The sequence below is a fragment of the Acanthochromis polyacanthus genome, chromosome 17, assembly GCF_021347895.1.
Source record: "Acanthochromis polyacanthus isolate Apoly-LR-REF ecotype Palm Island chromosome 17, KAUST_Apoly_ChrSc, whole genome shotgun sequence".
NCBI classification, from domain to species: domain Eukaryota; kingdom Metazoa; phylum Chordata; class Actinopteri; family Pomacentridae; genus Acanthochromis; species Acanthochromis polyacanthus.
The window spans coordinates 10605415-10622797 of record NC_067129.1 but is presented as its reverse complement, the minus strand read 5'-3'; the positions used below and the strand labels follow the sequence as shown (position 1 = coordinate 10622797).

Here is a 17383-nt window from a genome sequence, read left to right as displayed (position 1 = left end):
ACCGAAACTAAAACTTACGTGACAGTTTCACGAATCCCCGTGAGATCGGGCTGCAAAATCCGGCCTTCATTTTCTCGGCGTTGAAACCAACAGGTGACGTCACGGTTAGTTTACGCCTGGTTTACTACAAATCTCAGTTTAGTGCCAAATAAAGCGGCTCACTGAGTGTTGTTGGCTCATCTCAGAAGTGAACTCAGTTGACCCGATCTGTGTCCTCTCATGGCACTCTTAGGATTGATAGTGGAGAAAGAATTCAGATCCTTTACCAAAGGAAAATACCAAAACTACACTGTACAGGCACTCCATTGAAAGGAAAATTTCTGCACTGATAATATTTCACAAGTTAGTGTGCTGAAGTATCACAAGTACTTTCTATAGAAAAAGGGGCATATTATATTGTTGCTGAATCACTGCATTTGTGGCACACTGAAACATATTATTTCATTTTCTTATGTCTTTCTTGTTTTATGTCAGTCTGTACATTTATAATAATTTACTTTAAACAAGTGCTTCATTTAGGTCATATGTTCTTGTTTAAAACAGTACTTGCCTGCAAACCTGACTGTAGCCAGTGAAAAATGTTCACACTTACCCTTTAGAAAGAGATGGCTGTTGCTTTAAGAAGCACAGGAAGCAAACGATGCTAAACCGTTTCCCATTCATTCTCTATGGTAGTGCTAAAACATTACGGATGTCATATATTTTCCGTCACTAGCATGCACCTGTTCGCCCTGTCATTTGTGCGCATGCTCATGCTTCCCCTCGCTCAGTTTGAAACTGCCTGGCCGCCGGAGAGACCGACTGTGCTCAACTTTACTTCCTCTTCTTCTTCTTCTTCTTTTCCTTTCGGCTTTTCCCTTCAGGGGTCGCCACAGCGAATCAATTGCCTCCATCTAACCCTGTCTGCTGCATCCTCTTCTCTCACACCAACTACCTTCATGTCCTCTTTAACCACATCCATAAACCTCCTCTTTGGTTTTCCTCTAGGCCTTCTGCCTGGCAGTGGGAAACTCAGCATCCTTCTACCAATATATTCACTCTCTCTCCTCTGGACATGTCTGAACCATCTCAGTCTGGCCTCTCTGACTTTATCTCCAAAGCCTCTAACATGTGCTGTCCCTCTGATGTACTCATTCCTGATCCTATTCATCCTGGTCACTCCCAAAGAGAACCTCAGTATCGTCAGTTCTGCTACCTCCAGCTCTGCCTCCTGTCTTTTGATTTGGCCAAAGTTTTACATCGGATGCCCTTCCTGACGCAACCCTCTGAATTTATCCGGGCTTGGGACCGGCACACAGGGGTCCAATGATTGGTGACAGAACTGACAGCAAAAATATGCAGACAGGCAGGCACTTAAAGTAGCAGTGGATAGAGTCTTCCTCAACACGTCAACATCTGTTATAGAAAGCATCTTTGGCTATAGCACACATACAGGGCTGGAAGTCATTTCTTACAATTACTCAAATTACTGTAATTGCGTAGTTTTTTGGGGGTACTTGTGCTTTTATGAGTAGATTTCCAAGTCTGTACTCTTACTTGTACTTAAGTATTCATTATGCCATGTGGGGGAAAAAAGACTTGTTTTGTATCTTATCAGTTATTAATGATTAATTGATAGTGTTTTAACTATTGTCAAAGCAAAATACGGCAAATGTTCATGAGAGTGAACGGAAAAAGTGCGTATAGCTTGGCTACTAACACTCGAATGCTTGTGTTTGCAGTGTGCCCTGCTTTTACTGGCGTCGCTTTTTATACTTTGCCAGTTTTTAAATGACTGATAAGACTTTTTCTGTTGCAGAACCATTGGCTGCACAGTCCAGGGTTACTGAGCTGAAGGATGCAGAATCAGTCAGTAAGTACACAATTAGTGGCGGCTGGTGAAAAATATTCTAGGTGGAGCTGTGCCATATCAAGTCAGTTTCAGTAGCCATCCTGATACAACAGAAATGGCAGGATATCAGTGCTCTGTGAAATAATAATTATTTAATGCCAATATTAATAGCTTGAGGCATTTTTGCACAAGACATGATCAACACATTGCGTACCCACAATTTTGGCAATAAATTATATATACAGCTGAGCGCATGAAACAGTGCATTAGTGTTGAATTGACCGCTCAAGTATTATGTCAAGTGTTAAGTAAATTAAGAAATTAATACTCGAACAGAAAAATACTGCACAGTAATTTATGATAAAGCTTAATGTTACTAACTGATCAGAACTGCAACAATTAAGTGATTTTTCAATTAGCAGACAAAGAAAAATACAATCTGCAACAATTTTGATGATTTCAACATTTCAGTGAACAAGCCAGAAAATGATGAGCAGATTGCAGATTATTTAGACAAGATATCCAAAAATTACTAAGTGCAATTCATTGCTGAATGATGTGCTAAAGTCAACTTTATACAAAGAAAAATCTGGTCAAGAGAATAAATGTGTGTGTGTATAGCAAACTGCTCCAGCTGTCTCAGGTGTGAAGGCTGTCCTTCTCCAGACTGTATGTTTCAGTTCCTTCCACAGATGTTCAGTAGAATTCAGATCAGGTCTCATTGGAGGCCACTTCAGAATAGTTCAGGGTGTTGTTCTTCAGTGTGTAACTGTGTGTTACACTTCATCTCTTGATCTAGCTGCGTTGCGATGTTAGCCTTGCCTAGCATCGTTAGCTTAACGGTGTTCTCCATATGTGCCCTCCTACTCTCGAGTTTCTTTATTTTCTCAGATAAATGTTTCATATCTCTTACTCCTGAAACAGTCCATGCCGTGTCTGTCCCAGCCGTTTTATAGAGCAAACACGGGAAGCAACATAAAGCATTTGCATGACTGCATCCAGCCAGCCAAGCCTTCCTCTTGTACCAATTACGAGAGAAGCCTCTTGTATAAAATTTACCTTTCTCGCTGGTTTGTTGACATATTTTGATATTAGGTTGATCTGGGCCTCGCTGTTCTATTTTGAGTTTTTCCACCAATATTCTCCTTTCAAATGGATTTAGGAGAAGAGATCGTACACTTTCACCGTCCGCGTCGCCCATCATTGTCACTGTCACAGTTATCCACTGCACTCACGCATGCTCACTTGGCTTGCGGCGATATCGATTTCGCCCCTCTGGGCATCAGATTGGACGACGCTGATTGGATAAATTTCTGTTGCTATGTCGAATCTCTTATCGGTCATTGGCTGCTCTGCCGCACTGGAAGGGCGATTTCTTCAGTGCCCCAGCAGCTCAGCAGAGATGAGCAGGAAACGATTTTCCCCGAAAATTCTAATTAATATTTTGTACCTGACATGTAATTGCAAATTTAAACACGCATGGTGCTAAAAAAAATAACTGATTATTGTTTATTTTAAAAAATGTTTATTTTTTAAAATGAAAAATAAAAAACACCGGAGGGGGAGGGCAGCGCCCAAGCAACCTCTATTGGCCAGCTGCCACTGTACACAATATTCTGTTTTTCATTTAAACTTTTGTATTGTGTTGTACTTACTGTATGTCTGTCATAACCTGTTGTTTTTTTTCATTGTTCCCTCTCTGTAGCTCTTGCTCTGCCTGTGAAAAGACCTGTACGTCTGCCAGAAACTGCAGATCCTGCACCAACAGACACCACTGTCACAGCTACAGTGTGTCATGTAGAGACAGTGTTCCTGACCTGTTTACCTCCATGTTGTGACGCTCTCTATTGTAAATCCTTTAATGGGTGTTTTGTTGTCATAAATCAAGTATGCCATGATGTTTATGTATATGAAAGATAACTGCTTGCAGACAACTAGTGTGCAATTTTGAACATAATAATAGTTACAGGGCAGGGCCCAGTGAGATTCAAGGACTGCAGTGTCGATGTTAAATTGTTATGTTTTTCTTGCTGTGAATAATAATGAAATGCTTCATGTTCAATTTAGCGTCAGAGGAACTTTCACATTCTGCTGAGACGTCTGCAGTTCCCAGCCCAACTCCACTTCAGCAGCCGTCGGCACAGAGAGCTCAAAGTCAGTCATAAAATGATTTTGATTCGGTTGTTGACTGCAGATTTGTCAAGTCACACTCAAAATACTAATATTCTTTCTGTCAGTTCTGTCACCAGCTTGTATGTGTGGACAGTCCACACATACAAGCTGGCTTCCCTGGAGTAGCAGGGAAGTACATCTACTGCCCAGCAAAAGTCTTTTCTTTGCACAAAGATAAGGGTATGGACAAGGAGATGACCTAGACAGAGTTCCAGGAGTCTCCTTTCTTTGAAGTGGAAAAACAGAGATGGGAGGCTGAAAAAGGAAAATGAGTGAGAGGGTGGGCTGGTGGCTTATCATGTGCGTACGTATATATGTATATATAATTTTTGCTCTTTGTTCAATTTGATTTGGCATGTTTGTGAAACAGTTGAACTGTTCTGTGTGAATAAAGAACACATTTCATTCAGTTACATCTGCAGGTCTCATTAATATGTGTGTATAATGTGCAGTAATCAGTAAAATATTGTAATTGAAACTTTGAGGAAGATTACCAAGTTAGTCACTTAAAGAAACATTCCTTTATCTTTGATTTGTTTTCGACTGAGTTCTTCATTTCTGACATGTAAGTAGTACTAAGAAAAAGAAAAAAATCTGGTAGAACCTGTTTAAACATAATAACAAGCTAATTTTCAACAATATTTGTCCAGAAGAACAGACTCCACCTTTAAGATATGTCTCTTTCTAAATACATTACTTTGGAGAACTCACTCAGGCTTGTTTCTTAACAAATTTGACCACACTCAGTTCTGTTTGGATTTTGTCTTCCTTTGTCTTCTGCAACACAGAAACCGAAAAATGGCCACAGTGGACATCAGTAGCACAGTTACTGCAGTCAGCAATAGGAGCAGCACATCTACACAGTAGTATGAGTACCAGGGCATCTTATAAGCCTCTGTACGCAGGTGAGGAGCCCCTTTGTGACGGATCACATATTCTACCCAGAACACAGCCCGATCCATGGGTGCCATCGGCTGATCTCTGTGCAGACGTGACATTCTTTGCATGTTCTGTCTGTAGCTTTCTTGATAGAGAAGTTCCCTAATACCTTGCTCAAAAGTGTTGCCATTAACATCAGCCAGCTGAAGGATCTTTCCAGCTCCTCTCTCCTGTAAACGTAGAAGGTTGTCATACTGGTCAAAGAACAAGGGTATGCCGAGCACAGGGACCCCGTGGTAAATGGCCTCCTGGACTCCATTGGTTCCTCCGTGAGCCACAAAGACTCTGGTCTGCGGGTGTCCCAGGAGGTCCTTCTGTGGCATCCAGTCCACTATAAGGGTGTTGTTGCCCAGCGTAGAGGGACGCTCTCCTTTGTGCCTCCATATCACCTGATCAGTAAACAAAAAAATAGGAATTTCCCACTTGTACATGAGCAGAAAGAGAATATAATGATGTTGCCATAAATGATGAAGTGTAATCATGATTTATTCTAATTATTAAATCTTTTCCAAGATAGGCTGTTTGAAGATGCAGGTTAAACAGGAGAACTGAGAAAATTGCAGTATAATTCAGGCTCTAAAGCTCCAAAATTTAACATTAAAAGCATTCCTGAAAGTTTTATATATCTTCTTAAAAACTATGAAATGCAATGCAACATATTTCACAGGCTGAATCACTGATTTGTAGAATGCAATAGGTATTGAGTCATATTAATGCATTTTCTTTTCTTTCATAAATCAATCACCTTGTCTTGTGTACTCCCATATTGTGACTCATTCAACACCCTGGGTAAACTGCCAGTCTGTCACAGCACTATACATCCCTTTTGCCATCTAATGTATTCTTTGCACGACTGATTTGTGCATCAGTGAATTTCTCTCTCTCTCTCTTTTTTTTTTTTTTTTTCAATTTTTCAGTTTTTTTCAAACTTAAGACCCCAAGAACTGCCACCTTAGGGCAGCAAAGGACCTGGACCATACAAAGACCAATTTAAAACACTCCAATGTTTTCAGATCCAAAGAGCGGCAGTATTTCTTCTGGAACAGTAATATCTGTGCCCCTTTCTTCAGCCAGGTGCAGCAGGCGAGGGTCGATGAAAAGTGTAACAATGCAAAGCACTGCAATGAAACGATCAATCACAGAGCATCATTTACCTTCTGAGGCAGCTTGGCAAAAACGCTGCCAATTTCATTTGCAGCTTCTTTGGGCAAAGCATCAACCAGCGTTCCCAGGGTCATGATGATCACTCCATGCTCCCCAGCACTTTGAACAAAGTCCTCCAGGTCTGCTGGCAGAGGCTGGGCTGGTTTGCACTGGAATCCTCCGATGTAGACAACATTTGGCATTGTGGGGCGAGGGAAATCAAACACAAAATCTGACCTGAACAGCCAAATGTCAGCATCTTGGAGAAGGGAGATGGTGTCACATCCTCCCTCAATATATTTATTACAGAGAGTTTCATAGCTTGGCTCCACCACAAATTTCTGCTGAAACAGTATAATGCTATGGAAAAGCATGTTCTTGACCCTCTGGATGAAATTCATTTTGTCTGTGAAGCCTGATTGTGGCACTGGAATATAGGAGAGTGGTGAGGGGGCTAACACAAAGTGTCCCTCTCCACTGGTGATCCAGCGTACGTTGAGCACAACGGGCAGTTTGAGATATTTGGCCAGCACAAGTCCTGTTGCAAAGCCTGGATCAGTGAGAACAAGATCATATTTGGATTCTTTTAAGCTGTTCATCACATTTTGATCTTCCAACATTTCAATGGTGGCATCAGTCCACAGTGAATGGGCACAAGAAAGCAGATACATGAAATGTATCGTGAGTCTGAAGAAAGTCAGTAGTGAAGCTCCTTCTCTCTGCATCTAAACATACAGAAAGCATGAAGTTTAAAAACAAGATTAGTTCTTACATAAATGACTAAATGAACAACATGGAGCCCAACACATTTATCACATACTATATGTATACCTTCATATGCTCCTGCATGAATGCATCAAACAGGTCTTCTAAGCCTTCTTTTGGATCAAATGCAATGGATGTGTACAGGGGAGATTTTTCTGGGATGTACCAGCTCTTGGTTTGCCTGATCACAGTGAGGTTGTGTCCTCTGGCATGAAGTTCTTCAAGCAAAATCTTCATATTGATCCAATGGCTGCCATCGAAAGGGAACACCAGAATGTTTCCTCCATGGCATTGTGGTGGGAAGGAAATCAGACATAAGCTGAGGAATACAAACACTCCACACACACGGTGCAGTGACATGGTTCCTAAAATGTTAGGGAGAGAAATATCAACACACATTACCTTATCAGTCAACATATCCTTTATAAGAAATGAGCTAAGTTTGAGTTTTACACAGTATAAGGACACTCTCTCTGCTGTTTCGATACAACATGGACAATTGTTGGTTATTTTATATTTGGAATTATTAAACATTCTGCACAAAGACCGGAAAATACAATATGATATCAACCCCAAGACGGTGTTTCTGAAATTCACTTACCCATGCTCATGAGAGGCAGCAGTCGTCCTACTCGCCCGCAGACTGGTAAGCAATTAAAAATCTTTACCTAATATTTAAGTTCAAAGTCTCGTGTAAGAGGTCATCTGTCCTCTCACAGATCAATGATTTACATACGTGTTGTGACACCTGAAGGTGTGGAGCTGCTATGAATGTTGTGCAAATGGCAAAGGGATTATTTCTTTTTGTATTGTCAACAAATGCTTATTGCTTCGTTTTATGAGGTGTTGTGAATGAGTTTTTGGTGTTACAAGGTCTGCAGTAGTGACATACAAAGCTGTGCCCTCTTTCAAGAGATTATTGTAATTTCTCCGTCAATGAGGCAAGCCTGGGTGAAGTTTTGTGAAGATCTGCGTTGGTTTGTCTGTCTATTAGTCTGTTTGTGTGTCTGTCTGTTAGCAATGTTTCTCAAAAACAGACAAACAGATTTCGATGACATTTTCAGGACTGGTCAGAAATGACACAAGGACCAACTCATTAGATTTTGGCAGTGATGCAGATTACAGTCTGAATCCACGAGTTTGTTAAAGATTTCTGTATCATTGCAAGATAGTGGCACGGCTTCACTGTTACTATGACTACAAGGGAACACTACATCAGCTCCCTGCTGGCGATCACATGATTGCAATCCTACGAAAAATTGACCATTGCGAACTTTTCAGGACTGATCCGTCGGAAATGGTACAAGGAACAATTGTCCCATCAATTTCTGACACCCGCGATATATTTAGGTCACGCCATTCAGTGTCCATACATAACGTACACATGCATAACACAGACCTGTGCTCAGCACAAGGTTTCTGCATCGATAATGTTTCACAAGTTAAAGTGTTTAAGTATCACCAGTACTTCATACACAAAAACATTGTTATATTATTGTTACTGAATGACTGCATCATTGCGTATGTAGGATTTATTCTTGAAGATTGGTGATGTAGGGTAATTTTTCTACTTGTTTTTACAGGGTTGAAACTGTTTACTCATTGTGAATTATTCTGCCTGTGGTTTCCATGTTCAACCCAAATCCTTTGTTTACAAAACTTCACAAGAACTGAGAAATCCATCCATCCATTATCTATACACTGCTTACTCCTCATGAGGGCTGTGGGGTGGCTGGAGTCTATCCCAGCTAGCTTAGGGTGAAGGCAGAGGACACCCTGGACAGGTCACCAGTCTATCGCAGGGCTACATATACAGACAAACAATCACACTTACAATACACACCTACAGTCAGTCTAGAGTTACCAATTAACCCAAGCATGTTTTGGACTGTAAGAGGATACTGGAGTACCCGGAGACAATCCACACATGCACAAGGGGACCATGCAAACTCCATGCAGAAATATACCGGGAAGGCCAGGACGCAAACCCGGAATATTCTGGCTGCAAGGCAGAAAGTGCTAACCTCACTTTGCAGCCCAGAATATAGAAATGCTTAATATGATCACCAATATCATAAAATGGTTCACTTTACTGCAACTGAAGGCAAAGAAAAGCAACAAATCCTCACAAATAAGAAGCCTTCTTTTTCCTGTTCTTCTTGTTTCTTTTTCTGGGGGAGAACAGTCGAAACTAAATCACCTCCTGTTTCTCGGTCTGAACAAGGTTGCACACCTGCATATGTCTAGAGTTGCAGTGGATTAGTCTTTTTCCATGGGAAATTTCCTGACTGTGTGAAATGGGCCAAAGTGTGTAAGTACCAGGAATGAAAAAAGCTGCCCAAATTCACTAAATGCTAACAGAAAGTTCTTAAAGGCTTTCTTTCTTGTCTTCTTTAGCACAGGATGCACTGGTCCATCCTTTATGCAACGCACAGTGTTGTGTTCCTGAAGGAAAATTTAATAACTGACATTCAGCATTGTCATGGCCGTACCCACAGCCACATAAGAGGTTGTAGCATTTACACACTCACAAACATCATTACCATGTTAGGTACTTTGAGTTGCAGTCACTTAAAATGCAGCACACAGTTTGTTTAGTTTAAAATGGGTTTATTGGCACTTTCACAACACATTGTTTTCTGGATGGAACGCACACTTCAGTTTACATTGTTTGTCATTTTGCTATGTGTTGTATTAATTCATTTCTCCTTTCTTTGAGTTACCTGGCTGCTGTGCGGCATTTCCTGCTTGGAGACAGACAAAAGATATGGCTGAGGGCGGAGCAAGGTTTAATGCTGCATTCCCTCCCACAGACCAGACCAAGAGCTCCGACGTCACAGGTGGGTGGGAGTCAGGGTTTCATTGTGTCAGTTTTAGTTATTGTGTGCATAGTTTTCCCCCTGTATGTTAAATGTGGCTCGATCAACCACTAAATATGTTGCCCCAGTGTCTCATTCTGGTAAGTCAGTCAGTTGACTTGGTGCCTAGTTTATGCAAGCTTTATTTTCAGTAGAATTATGTTTTGTTGACCTCTTTTCAGGGACCCATAACTTTGATTTCATTACCTTAGTTTTGTGAAAGCTACTCTTTTTTTTGGAAAATACATCCATCTTTTGTTTTTTACTTTAAACCTGTGTTGTTGTGCTTCACTGCTTAGTCCACGGCAAACATTAAATAGTTAAAATAAACAAAGTTCATTTTGAATAAAGATTTATTGATCATTGTCTCAATCACATGAAATGAACAGGAACTTGTCACACAGTTCATTAAATATTTTGATCATCTCAGCATAGTTTCATCACATCTTAACTGGTTTTAGTCAAACTATCCTGAACAGTTTTGACATTTGTTACACTGGAAATGGATCATTTCAACTGGTCATGATCATGGACTGGCTGTAAAAGATTTAAAGGTTTATCTGATCACAGCTGATGTAAAGTCAGACTCATGCTGACAACGTGACATCATCACCAGGGATTTAAGGAAAACCAGACAAGGGATTGATGATCTTCACTACATTTACATATTGTACTGTGAAGGCAAATGACAGATTGTTGTTTTGCATCATAAATAATTAAAAGATACAAATGGGATAACTTAAAGGTGGAGTGTGCCTTCTCATCCAGCATGTTTAATGTCAAATTCAAAGAAAACAGAAGAATCTGGTGTTCACATACAGCCTTGGTTCAGAAAAAGGGAAGGAAATTGACTCAGACCAACCCACACAACATTATTCCATTGTGCCCTGAGACATTCCTACTCATGTTCATTTGTACTCTCAACAGGGCAAAGGGAAAGTCAGGCAAAGGTGAGATGGAGGGGGGAATAAACAGCAAGGCGACAATGTGCCACAGTAAATCTGATAGAACCTGTTTAAACATAATAACAAGCTAATTTTCAACAATATTTGTCCAGAAGAACAGACTCCACCTTTAAGATGTGTTTCTGCCTAAATACAGCACTTTGGAGAACTCACTCAGGCTTGTTTCTTAACAAATCTGACCTCAGTCAGTTCTGTTTGGATTTTGTCTTCCTTTGTCTTCTGCAGCACAGAAACCGAAAAACGGCCACAGTGGACATCAGTAGCACAGTTACTGCAGTCAGCAACAGGAGCAGCACATCTACACAGTAGTATGAGTACCAGGGCATCTTATAAGCCTCTGTACGCAGGTGAGGAGCCCCTTTGTGACGGATCACATATTCTACCCAGAACACAGCCTGATCCATGGGTGCCATCGGCTGATCTCTGTGCAGACGTGACATTCTTTGAATGTTTTGTCTGTAGCTTTCTTGATAGAGAAGTTCCCTAATACCTTGCTCAAAAGTGTTGCCATTAACCTCACCCAACTGAAGGATCTTTCCAGCTCCTCTCTCCTGCAAACGTAGAAGGTTGTCATACTGGTCATAAAACAAGGGTATGCCGAGCACAGGAACCCCGTGGTAAATGGCCTCCTGGACTCCATTGGTTCCTCCGTGAGCCACAAAGACTCTGGTCTGCGGGTGTCCCAGGAGGTCCTTCTGTGGCATCCAGTCCACTATGAGAGTGTTGTTGCCCAGCGTAGAGGGACGCTCTCCTTTGTGCCTCCATATCACCTGATCAGAAAACTAAAAATGATGAATTTCCCACTTGTACATCAGCAGAAAGAGAACATAATGATGTTGTCATGAATGATATACTGTATTCATGATTTATTATGATTATTAAGTCTTTTTCTAGATAGGCTTTTTTGAAGATGCAGCTTAAACAGAAGAACTTAGAAACCTGCAATACAACTCAAGCTCGAAAGCTCCAAAATGTCACATTAAAAGCAATCCTGAAAGTTTTATATATCATCCTGCATCCCTTTTGTCATCTATTGTATTCTCTGTACAACTGATTTGTGCATCTGTAAACTTTTTTTTTTCAATTTTGAAGGTTATTTCAAAATTAAGACCTCCAAGAACTGCCACCTTAACACAGTAAAGGCCCTGGGACCAGACAAAGAGCCATTTAAAACACTCCAATGATTTCAGATCCAAAGAGCGGCACTATTTTGTCTGGAACAGGAATACCTGTGCCCCTTTCTTCAGCCAGGTGCAGCAGGAGAGGGTCGATGAAAAGTGTAACAATGCAAAGCACTGCAAAGAAACGATCAATCACAGAGCATCATTTACCTTTTGAGGCAGCTTGGCAAAAACGCTGCCAATTTCAATTGCAACTTCTTTGGGCAAAGCATCAATCAGCGATCCCAGGGTCATGATGATCACTCCATGCTCCCCAGCACTTTGAACAAAGTCCTCCAGGTCTGCTGGCAGAGGCTGGGCTGGTTTGCACTGGAATCCTCCAATGTAGACCATATTTGGCATTGTAGGGCGAGGGAAATCAAATACAAAATCTGACCTGAACAGCCAAATGTCAGCATCCTGAAGAAGGGAGATGGTGTCACATCCTCCCTCAATATATTTGTTACAGAGAGTTTCATAGCATGGCTCCACCACAAATTTCTGCTGAAACAGTATAAGGCCATGGAAAAATATGTTCTTGACCCTCTGGATGAAATTCATTTTGTCTGTTAATCCTGATCCTAGCGCTGGGATGTAGGAGAGTGGTGAGGGGGCTAACACAAAGTGTCCATCTCCAATGGTGATCCAGCGTACGTTGAGCACAACGGGCAGTTTGAGATATTTGGCCAACACAAGTCCTGGTGCTATAGCTGGATCAGTGAGAACAAGATCATATTTAGACTCTTTTAAGCTGTTCATCACATTTTGATCTTCAAAAATGTTAATGGTGGCATCAGCCCACAGTGAATGTACTTGAGAAAGTACAGAAAATAAATTTGCAGTGAGTCTGAAGAAAGTCAGTAGTGAAGCTCCTTCTCTCTGCATCTAAACACACAGAAAGAATGGGGTTAAAAAAAAGAGATTATTTCACACATAAATGACTAAATGACCAACAAGGAGCCCAACGCATGTATCACATGTATACATACCTTCATTTGCTCCGGGAGGAACCCATCTAACATGTCTTCAAAGCTTTCCTTCAAATCAAACGTAATGGATGTGTACAGTGGAGACTTTTCAGGGATGTACAAGCTGTTGGCCTCCCTGATCACAGTGAGGTTGTGTCCTCTGGCATGAAGTTCTTCAAGCAGAATCTTCATATTGATCCAATGGCTGCCATCAAAAGGGAACACCAGAATGTTTCCTCCATGGCAATGTAGTGGAATGGAAATTAAACATAAGCTGAGGAATGCAAACACTCCACACACACGGTGCAGTGACATGGTTCCTAAAATGTCAGGGTGAGAAAAAAAAACATAAATGACCTTATCTGTCAACATATCCTGCAGACGATATGAGCAAAGTTTTAGTTTAACACAATAGGACACTCTCTCTGCTGTTTATATACAGCAGGTAAGTTATTTTATTTTGAGAACCAATAATGAATTTTCACAAACTGATAATAAAATAAATCAGATTCAAGCCACAAGATGACAATGTTTAAAAAATGTAATTCACTTACCCATGATCAAGAGAGGCAGCAGTAGTCCTACTCGCCCGCAGACTGGTAAGCAATTAAAAATACCCCTCTACTATTTAACTTTTAACTCTAGTGTAAGAGGTCATCTGTCCCGTCACAGATTAATGATTTACATACGTGTTGTGTTACATAAAAATGTGGAGCTGCTCTGAATGTTCTGCAAATGACAACGTGATTATTTTTTTTGTCATGTCAGCACATATCCATTGCTACGTTTAATGATTTTGTTAAACAGCCGATAAATGCCTTTACAGTGTATTGTGCTTGGTGTCGTGAATTTTTTTTATTTCTCTGTTATAAGGTCAGTGCTTGCGACATACAAACCTGTGCCTTCTTTCAAGAGATTGTTATAGTTGGTTCTATGATGTTGAAATTGGTTTTCAGTGTTTTAAATGTTACCTGTCGCGTTCTTAAAATGACATGCTTTTATTATCACCTGGTTTGTGGTGTGAAGATTTACTACAAATCCCAATTTTATGCCAAATACAGAGGCTCACTGAGTGTTGTTGACACATCTCAGAAGTGAACTCAGTTGACCCGCGCATGGCCGTAGCCAGGTATGAGGTCAGCGAGGTCCGGACCTCACCTATTTTTTCCGAGGTTTTTTGTTTTTTTTTTCGCCAAATATGCCCAACTGAATAAAACATAATCTCATAAAAACTTGAAACCTCTCTGTGAAACGTGCTTGTAAATTATAAATTGTGGTAAACATCCATGGGCTTTGTGTTCTGTTTGTGCCTGTGTGCGTGTTGCGGTGAAAAGCTGTTTGATCAGCTGATGCACGTACCCGCAAATGCGCCCTGTGACGCGCTTGGCAGCGGGCCAAACCCCGTTCAAAAACTAGTGTTTTTATTATTAGCACTTTGTAGACCACATCCCCGCCCATCTACACCAAGGTGACCACAATATATATTTTTAGATAATTCGGCACTAGTTCGGCCTGTCAGATCATCTGATCAAAGTTAATTACTTTTATCTACAGCGGAGAGCGCGTCCGGCGCTTTTTTTTTTTTTTTTTTTTTTTTTTGATGAGCGCCTGGCTCATCAGACAACATACAATGTATGTTGAAGATATTTCTAACCTTGCCAGTGACGACTTGTGCCTGTGAGAGGTCATTCTCAGCCATGCGAAGACTTAAGACATGGCTTAGATCTACCATGTCCAACGACAGACTGACAGGCCTGGCGATGATGCATGTGCATCAGAAAGTGGAGGTGAACCGGGAGAATATCCTTCGACGGTAGGATGCCTCTGGTCACAGGAGGATTCAGCTGGCCTTTGATGTAAAAAGTTGATTTGTTTTTTTGAAAAAAATATACATTTTTGTTTGGAAAATGCTGATTTCACATCATTAAAAGATATTTAAACAACATCTTGTGTGACTTGTAGCCTAAAAAAATAAAATAAAATAAATATTTAAAAAAAACATTGAAAAATTTTCGGGGCGCGCTTTGCGCGCGCATCATGGACCTCACCTATTCCAAAATCCTGGCTACGGCCCTGGACCCGCGGCATGTCCTCTCATAGCACTCTAAGGATTAATAGTGGAGAAAGAATTCAAATCCTTTAACGAAGGAAAGTACCAAAACCACACAGTAAAGGCACTCTATTGCAAGGACAATTTCTGCATCGATGTTTCACAAGTTAAAGTGCTGAAGTATCACCAGTACTTTATACAGAAAATGTGTATATATATTGTACTGTTACGTTATTGTTGCTGAATCACTGCATTTGTAGCACACTGAAACATTTTATTTCATTTCATTTTCATATGTTGTTCTTGTTCTATGTCAGTCTGTACATTTATAATAATTTAAGTTAAACAAGTGCTTCATTTAGGTGATATGTTCGTGCTTAAAAACAGTACTCACCTGTAAACCTGATATTCCCTTTTGAAAGAGAGCGCTGTTACTTTAAGAAGCAGAGTAAGCGAGACATGTTGTATGCAGGCTGAAGCTAAATAAGACTGTACTAAACCAGTGATTTCTGTGTTAATAAAAATTGCTAAAGGAGATGGTTGCATGTTTTCTGATTGTTCATTTTGAGGGTGTAATACATTATTGAGTATGCCGGATTTACAGAGTCGCAACTAACGTTGACTCTCATTATGAATTATTCTGCCCATTTTTTGTAAAACTTCACAAGAATGAGAAATGCTTAACATAATTACCAGTAGCATCAAATAGTTCACTTTACTGCAATTGAAGGCAAAGAAAAACAGCGAATCCTCATCCTTTTTTTATTATCTTGTTTTTTTTCTTCTTCTTTTTCTGAAGAAAAACAGTTGAAACCAGATCACCTCATGTGTCTCTGTCTGAACAACGTAACACACCTACTGTACATATGGAGAGAGTTGCAGCAGATTAATGTTTTTACTTGGGAAATTTCCTGACTGTGTGAAAGCGGCCAAAATGTGCCACCATGAAAAAGACTGGCATAATTCATTAAATGCTGCAGAAAAGTTCTTCAAAGCTTTTTTCTTATCTCCTTTAGCACAGGATGCACTGGTCCTTCCTTTTTGGAGCAAACAGTGTTGTGCTCCTGAAGGAAAATGTCATGCTTGACATTCAGCTTTTAAAAAACAAAACAATAAAACAAAGCTCCTTTTGAGTAAAGATTTATTGATCATTGTCTCAATCCAATATCAAATGGAAAGGAATGTGTTACACAGTTCATTGAATACACTAATAATCGCAACATAGTTTTATCACATCTGAACTGGTTTTAATCAAACTATCTTGAATAATTTTGGCATTTGTTACATTGGAAAAGGATAATTTCAAGTGATCATGATCATAGATCGGCAGTCAAAGATGGTTTGTCTGATCACAGCTGACATACAATCAGAGTCATGCTGACAACATGACATTATCATCAACGATTTGAGGAAAACCATAAAAGGGACTGATCATCTTCACGACATTTAGGTATTGTACTGTGAAGGCAAATGACAGATTGTTGTTTTGCATCATAAAAAATTAAAAGATCCAAACGGAATAACTTAAAGGTGGAGTGTGTCTTCTAATCCAGCATGTTTAATGTCAAATTCAAAGAAACCAGAAGAATCAGGTGTTCACATACAGAATTGGCTCAGTGAAAGAGTAGAAAAAATTGGATTAGACCAACCCACACAACATTATTCGACTGTGCCCTGAGACAAAGGGAAAGTCAGGCAAAGGTGTGACAGAGTGGGCCGTAAACAGCAAGAGGATAATGTGCTACAGTAAATCTGGCAGATGCTGTTCAAATATAATAACTAGATAATTTTCAACAGTATTTGTCCAGAAGAACAGACTCCACCTTTAAGATATGTCTCTGTCTAAATACAGCAAAACTCACTGAAGCTTGTTTCTGAACAAATCTGACCTCAGTCAGTTCTGTTTGGATTTTGTCTTCCTTTGTCTTCTGCAGAACAGAAACCGAAAAACAGCCACAGTGGACATCAGTAGCACAGTTACTGCAGTCAGCAACAGGAGCAGCACATCTACACAGTAGTATGAGTACAAGGGCATCTTATAAGCCTCTGTACGCAGGTGAGGAGCCCCTTTGTGACGGATCACATATTCTACCCAGAACACAGCCTGATCCATGGGTGCCATCGGCTGATCTCTGTGCAGACTTGACATTCTTTGGATGTTCTGTCTGTAGCTTTCTTGATAGAGAAGTTCCCTAATACCTTGCTCAAAAGTGTTGCCATTAACCTCACCCAACTGAAGGATCTTTCCAGCTCCTCTCTCCTGCAAACGTAGAAGGTTGTCATACTGGTCAAAGAACAAGGGTATGCCGAGCACAGGGACCCCGTGGTAAATGGCCTCCTGGACTCCATTGGTTCCTCCGTGAGCCACAAAGACTCTGGTCTGCGGGTGTCCCAGGAGGTCCTTCTGTGGCATCCAGTCCACTATGAGAGTGTTGTTGCCCAGCGTAGAGGGACGCTCTCCTTTGTGCCTCCAGATAACCTGATCAGAAGACAAAAAAATCATAAATTTACCACTTGTACATGAGCAGAAAG

General features: G+C 40.6%; 2 protein-coding genes across 2 annotated transcripts in view; both read right to left on the bottom strand.

The window, feature by feature from the left end:
* The window catches only part of LOC127530545 (UDP-glucuronosyltransferase 1-2-like), a 29809-nt gene that overhangs the window by 11306 nt on the left and 1120 nt on the right, over nt 1–17383 (bottom strand). Inside the window, exon 2 of the mRNA XM_051937525.1 lies at nt 10854–11443. Within this exon, the coding sequence (XP_051793485.1) occupies nt 10859–11443 (585 nt within the window). The 3' untranslated portion in view covers nt 10854–10858. The remainder of the gene's footprint in view (nt 1–10853; nt 11444–17383) is intronic.
* On the bottom strand, nt 3398–7210 carry LOC110962235 (UDP-glucuronosyltransferase 1-2-like). Its single transcript, XM_051937903.1, has 3 exons — nt 6917–7210; nt 6097–6810; nt 3398–5331 (listed from the first exon to the last, which is right to left on the bottom strand). Exons 1-3 carry the CDS (start codon nt 7208–7210, stop codon nt 4747–4749), a joined length of 1593 nt encoding a protein of 530 aa, XP_051793863.1. The 3' UTR covers nt 3398–4746.